Genomic DNA, 6,605 nt, shown 5'->3' on the forward strand with positions numbered 1-6,605 from the left:
ACTAGAGTAAGAAATAGTATGATATTAGGTGGGGTCAGACTAAGAGAGAATACAAGAAGGTCTAAGATGGGTTTACAGTGCATGTGTGTAAATACACGAAGCGTGGTAAATAAGGTTGGTGAGCTGCAGGCGCAAATAGACACATGGGAATATGATGTTGTGGCGATAACGGAGACCTGGCTCAAAAAAGGGCAGGAGTGGGTGATGTGCCATCAATAACTCCAGAAGACTAAGAGTTAAACTTATAACAAGTAGGCTTTTATTAACAAAAGAATGCGAGCATGCCTCTGCTGGTAGACCGATCCTTAAAGCCAGGGGGACTGGAGGTCAATCACCTTTATACCTGGGCTTAGGGGTGGAGCCAGGGGCGGAGCCAGCTGAGGCATGCCCAGACATGTTCTGTACAGGCAGATTAGTGGTTTACCACATTCACCCCTTGTTTAAAATGAGTCCGGCGGGGTGAAGTGTCTCAGAAGTTCGTATAGGCAAGTCTCTCCGGGGGTCTTGTCTGCCGTAGTGATCGTCGTGGTGCCGGCTGCGGCGGTTCTTTTCCTGCGGCCGTTTCCCGCGTGGGCCGGAGCACGGCGTGTCGTCTTCGTGGGTGCGGGGTCGGTGGGTGTACAAGGGTGGGTCACAGGGCCCTGGCGTGCCGTCTACTTGGGTTAGATGTGGATTCCCTTCTAGGGGTGTGTCGTGGGTAATGGTAGAGGGTAATGGTAATGGGTAGTGGGTAATGGTGTTTTCGGTGGCACCTGAGAGTGCGAGGTCTCGTATGGAGACCGTGTCCTCCCGCCCGTCAGGATACGCCACGTATGCACATTGTGGGTTGGCGTGGAGGAGGTGGACCCTTTCGACCAGGGGGTTTGTTTTATAGCTCCTCACGTGCTTCCTGAGCAAGGCGGGCCCTGGAGACGTCAGCCACGGCGGTAGCGATGTCCCCGAGGTGGATTTCCTAGGGAAGACGAACATTTTCTCGTGAGGGTACAGAGTAGTGACCGTATGGAGTGAAGCGCATCGGGGAGGACTTCTTGCCAGCGGGAGGTTGGGAGGCCTCTGGACTTTAAGGTTAGCATGGCGGTTTTCCACACTGTCGCGTTCTCCCTTTCTACTTGTCCGTTACCCCGGGGGTTGGAGCTGGTGGTCCTGCTCGTGGCTATCCCTTTATCGAGCAGGTACTGGCGCAGCTCGTCACTCATGAACGACAAGCCCCTGTCACTATGGATGTAGCTGGGAAAACCGAATATGGCAAAGAGGTCATTGAGACATTTGATGACTGTGGCACTGGTCATGTCCGGGCAGGGGATAGCGAACGGGAAACGGGAGTACTCGTCAATGATGTTGAGGAAGTACGTGTTGCGGTCAGAGGAGGGGAGGGGCCCTTTAAAATCTACGCTTAGGCGCTCGAAGGGGCGGGTGGCTTTTATCAGGTGCGCCCTGTCTGGCCTATAAAAGTGCGGTTTGCATTCGGCACAGACTTGGCAGTTCCTGGTCATGGTCCTGACCTCCTTGATGGAGTAAGGCAGGTTGCGGGCCTTAATGAAGTGGAAAAACCTGGTGACCCCCGGGTGGCAGAGATCGTTGTGGAGGGCCCGTAGCCTATCGATCTGTGCATTGGCACATGTTCCACGGGATAGGGCGTCTGGGGGCTCATTAAGTTTCCCGGGCCGGCATAAGATATCATAATTGTAGGTGGATAATTCGATCCTCCACCGCAATATCTTGTCGTTTTTGATTTTGCCCCTCTGCTTGTTATTGAACATAAATGCTACTGATCGTTGGCCAGTGAGCAGGGTGAAGCGTTTACCAGCCAGGTAATGCCTCCAATGCCGTACAGCCTCCACTATAGCCTGGGCCTCCTTTTCGACTGAGGAATGTCTAATTTCGGGGCCCTGGAGGGTTCGTGAAAAGAAGGCCACGGGTCTCCCCGCCTGGTTAAGGGTTGTGGCCAGGGCGAAGTCAGACGCATCGCTCTCCACTTGGAAAGGGATGGACTCGTCCACGGCGTGCATTGTAGCCTTTGCAATGTCCTCTTTTATGCGGGTGAAGGCTGCACGGGCCTCTGCCGCCAGGGGGAAGGAGGTTGACTTGATAAGGGGCCGGGCTTTGTCCGCGTAATTGGGCACCCATTGGGCGTAATAAGAGAAAAACCCCAGACATCTCTTCAGGGCTTTGAGGCAGTGAGGCAGGGGTAGTTCCAGAAGGGGGCGCATTCGGTCGGGGTCGGGGCCGATGACTCCGTTTTCCACTACACAGCCAAGGATAGCGAGGCGGGTGGTGCGAAACATACACTTTTCTTTGTTGTATGTCAAATTTAAGCGCTGGGCTGTTCGGAGGAATTTTTCTAGATTGGCGTCATGGCCCTGCTGGTCATGGCCGCAGATGGTGACATTGTCCAGGTAGGGAAAAGTGGCCTGCAGCGCGTTCTGGTCAACCATCCGGTCCATCTCCCTTTGGAAGACTGAGACCCCATTGGTGACGCCGAAGGGGACTCTGAGGAAGTGGTAGAGGCGGCCGTTTGCCTCGAAGGCAGTATACTGGCGGTCTTCAGGCCTGATAGGGAGTTGGTGGTATGTCGACTTCAGGTCAATGGTAGAGAATACCCGGTACTGTGCAATCTGATTGACCATATCAGATATGCGGGGAAGGGGGTATGCGTCTAATTGGGTATACCTATTGATTGTTTGACTGTAGTCAATGACCAGGCGCTGTTTCTCGCCGGTCTTCACGACCACTACTTGGGCTCGCCATGGGCTGGTGCTGCCCTCGATAATCCCCTCCCGCAGGAGTCTCTCTACTTCTATTTTAATGAAGCTTCTATCCCCGGCACTGTACCGCCTGCTTTTTGTTGCGATGGGCTTGCAGTCATGGGCGAGATTAGCAAACAACGGGGGGGGGCTGACTTTCAGGGTGGATAGGCTGCATATTGTGCGTGGCGGTTGTTTTAAATTTTGCCGGCTGCAGACTGTAAGTGGGGGCAGGGGCCCGCCGTACGCCATCGTGACACTCTCTAGGTGGCACTGGAAATCCAGTCCCAGTAGCACAGCAGCGCAGAGCTGTGGCAGGACAAGGAGTTTAAAGTCTTTGTACTCTGTGCCCATTACTGTCAGGGTCACTACACAGTAGCCGCCGACGTCCGCCGTATGGGACTTGGAGGCCATAGAGACCCGGTGGCGCGTGGGCATGACTGATAGGGAGTAGCGTCGCACCGTGTCGGGGTGGATAAAGCTCTCCGTGCTCCCGCAGTCAAATAGGCAGTTTGTTGCGTGACCGTTTACCTTGATGTCCATCATGGACCTGGCCAGTTGGTGAGGCCTGGATTGGTCCAGGATGATGGAGGCCATCGTTGAGGTCGGTGGGTCGCTGTTGTACTCGCGCGAGGCAGTGGGGGAGTCAGGGGCCTGGTCCCAAAGTGACGTCCAAGATGGCGGCCCGCACCGCTCACACGCGGCTGGTGATGTCCAAGATGGCGGCCCGCACGGCTCACACGCGGCTGGTGGTGTCCAAGATGGCAACCTGCACGGCTCACACGTGGCGCTGCTGGAGTTGGTCGGTTTCGCCCTGCACACTTTGGCATAGTGCCCCTTCTTTCCGCATTTGGAGCAGATCGCGTCCTTCGCCGGGCAGTGTTGTCTGGGGTGCTTGGCCTGGCCACAGAAATAGCACTTTGAGCCTCTGGACATCGCAGCTGTAGTTGGGCTGCAGGTGGGCCGTGGCGGTGGTGGCGTGGTGCAGGCCTGTGGCCTTACCGTGTCCCAAGATGGCAGCCCCCGCGACATCCACGGGGCGGGGAGGGCCGTATGGTCGGGGGGGGGGTAGGCATCCATGTTTCGGAGGGCCACGCCCAGCGAGTTAGCAAGGGCCACAGCCTTCTGCAGATTGAGCCCACTTTGCTCTAGCAGTCTCTGTCGAGTGTAGCTGGACCTGATGCCGGCGACGTAGGCGTCTCTGATTAGGTCATCAGTATTTTCCGCGGCCGTCACCGATTTGCACTTGCACTCCTGGCCGAGGACTCTCAGTGCCTGTAGGTATTCGTCTCCCGATTCCCCGGGTTGCTGTTTGCGGGTAGCCAGGAGGTGTCTAGCGTAGACCTCGTTGACTGGCTTAGTATATTGTTCTTTTAGTATCGTGATAGCGGCCGTGTAGGATACAGCGTCTCGGATAATCGAATATACTTGGTGGCTCACCCGTGAGTTCAGTACTAGCAGTTTGTCGGCTTCGGTCCTGACGGTAGTGCTGGAGGCCTGCAGGAATGCTTCGAAGCAGCTCAGCCAGTGCTCGAAGTTATTTGATGCATCCGCCGTTTGAGGGTCCAGCTCCAGGCGTTCTGTTTTCAGGATTTGCTCCATTTCAAAACCTTTTGTTAATAAAATTGATGCGCCATCAATAACTCCAGAAGACTAAGAGTTAAACTTATAACAAGTAGGCTTTTATTAACAAAAGAATATGAGCATGCCTCTGCTGGTAGACCGATCCTTAAAGCCAGGGGGACTGGAGGTCAATCACCTTTATACCTGGGCTTAGGGGTGGAGCCAGGGGCGGAGCCAGCTGAGGCATGCCCAGACATGTTCTGTACAGGCAGATTAGTGGTTTACCACAGTGGGTACTAAATATTCCTGGATATAAGGTGTTCAGGAAAGATAGGGAAGGAACAATAGGAGGTGGGGTGGCAATATTGATTAAGGAGGATGTTACAGTGCTGGAGAGAGAGGATGTCCTGGAGGGGTCAAGGACAGAATCTATTTGGTTAGAGTGAAGAAATAATAGAGGTGCCATTACACTACTAGGTGTATTCTATAGACCACCAACTAGTGGGAAGGATATAGAGGAGCAAATTTTCAGAGAAATTAGAGAGGTGCAAGGCCGAAAGAGTAGTGATAATGGGGGACTTCAACTACCCTGATATAGACTGGGATAGTAATAGTGTAAAGGGCAGAGAGGGGGAAGAATTTCTGAAGTGTTCAGGAGAACTTTCTTGATCAGTATGTTTCCGGCCCGACGAGGGAGGAGGCATTGCTGGATCTGGTTCTGGGGAATGAGGTGGGTCAAGTGGAGCAAGTGTCAGTAGGGGAACATTTAGGGAACAGTGATCATAGTATCATAAGGTTTAGATTAGCTATGGAAAAGGACAGGGAGCAATATGGAGTAAAAATGTTTAACTGGGGGAAGGCCACTTTCAGTGGGATGAGAACGGATCTGGCCCGGGTAAATTGGAATCAAAGATTGGCAGATAAAACTGTAGTGGAACAATGGGCTGCCTTTAAAGAGGAGATGGTTCAGGTATAGTCCAGGTACATTCCCACGAGGGGGAAAGGTAGGGCAACTAAAGTCAGAGCTCCCTGGATGACAAGAGATAGCGAGTAAGATGAAGCAGAAAAAGGGGGTGTAGGACAGATGTCCGATTGAGAGTACAAGAACCAGGCTGAATATAGAAAGTTCAGAGGGGAAGTGAAATAGGAAATAAGAGGGGCAAAGAGAGTATGAGAATAGATTGGCAGCTATCGTAAAAGGGAATCCACAAGTCTTCTATAGGCATATAAATAATAAATGGGAAGAAAGACTTGCATTTATATAGCGCCTTTCCCGACCACCGAATGTCTCAAAGTGCTTTAGTCAATAAAGTACCATTGAAGTGGAATCACTGTTGTAATGTGGGAAACGGGCTGCCAATGTGCGCACAGCAAGGTCCCACAAACAGCAATGAGATAATGACCAGATAATCTGTTTTTTGTTATGTTGGTTGAGGGATAAATATTGGCCAGGACACCGGGGATAACTCCCCTACTTTTCTTCGAAATAGTGCCATGGGATGTTTTACATCCACCTGAGAGAGCAGGAGCCTTGGTTTAACGTTTCATCCAAAAGACGGCACCTCCGACAGTGCAGCACTCCCACAGCACTGCACTGGAGTGTCAGCCGAGCTTTATGTGCGCAAGTCCCTGGAGTGAGACTTGAACCCACAACCTTCTGTCTGAGGTGAGTGTGCTGCCCACTGAGCCACAGCTGACATTTGGAGGAGGGGTGGGGCTGATTAGGGACCAAAAGGGAGACCCACGCATGGAGGCAGAGGGCATGGCTGAGGTACTAAATGAGTACTTTGCGTCTGTCTTTACCAAGGAAGCTGATGCCAGAGTCAGTGAAAGAGGTGGTAGTTGAGATACTGGATGGGATAAAAATTGATAAAGAGGAGCTACTAGAAAGGCTGGCTGTACTTAAAGTAGATAAGTCACCAGAACAGGATAGGATGCTGAGGGAAGTAAAGGTGGAAATTGCGGAGGTACTGGCCATAATCTTCCAATCCGCCTTGGATATGGGGGTGATGTCAGAGCACTGGAGAATTGCAAATGTTACACGCTTGTTCAACAAAGGGTGTAAGGATAAACCCAGCAACTACAGGCTAGACAGTTTAACCTCAGTAATGGGGAAGTTTTTAGAAACAATAATCCAGGACAAAGTTAACAGTCGCTTGGACAAGTGTGAATTAATTAAGGAAAGCCAGCACGGACTTGTTAAAGGCAAATCATTTTTAACTAACTTGATTGAGTTTTTTGATGAGGTAACAGAGAGGGTTGATGAGGGCAATGCTGTTGACGTGGTGTACATGGATT

General features: G+C 52.1%; 1 protein-coding gene across 1 annotated transcript; it reads right to left on the reverse strand.

Moving 5' to 3' along the window:
• Positions 1-284: 284 nt before the first annotated feature.
• Positions 285-4,346, reverse strand: LOC147125387 (uncharacterized). The gene is made up of 2 exons (XM_086011186.1): positions 3,276-4,346; positions 285-952 (listed from the first exon to the last, which is right to left on the reverse strand). The coding sequence occupies exons 1-2, from the start codon at positions 4,344-4,346 to the stop codon at positions 869-871; spliced, it is 1,155 nt and encodes a 384-aa protein (XP_085867312.1). The 3' UTR covers positions 285-868.
• Positions 4,347-6,605: the final 2,259 nt, after the last annotated feature.

The sequence above is a fragment of the Somniosus microcephalus genome, chromosome 1, assembly GCF_052327205.1.
Source record: "Somniosus microcephalus isolate GS21.2 chromosome 1, FLI_Smic_1.0, whole genome shotgun sequence".
Taxonomy (NCBI): domain Eukaryota; kingdom Metazoa; phylum Chordata; class Chondrichthyes; order Squaliformes; family Somniosidae; genus Somniosus; species Somniosus microcephalus.

Bases quoted from the DNA above. Each gene is read 5' to 3' on its own strand.
- LOC147125387 (XM_086011186.1), bottom strand. From the start codon at position 4,346: ATGGAGCAAATCCTGAAAACAGAACGCCTGGAGCTGGACCCTCAAACG. The intron at 953-3,275 runs GTAAACGGTCAC...CGTCTTCCCTAG, and splicing joins GGTCCATGATGGACATCAAG to GAAATCCACCTCGGGGACAT.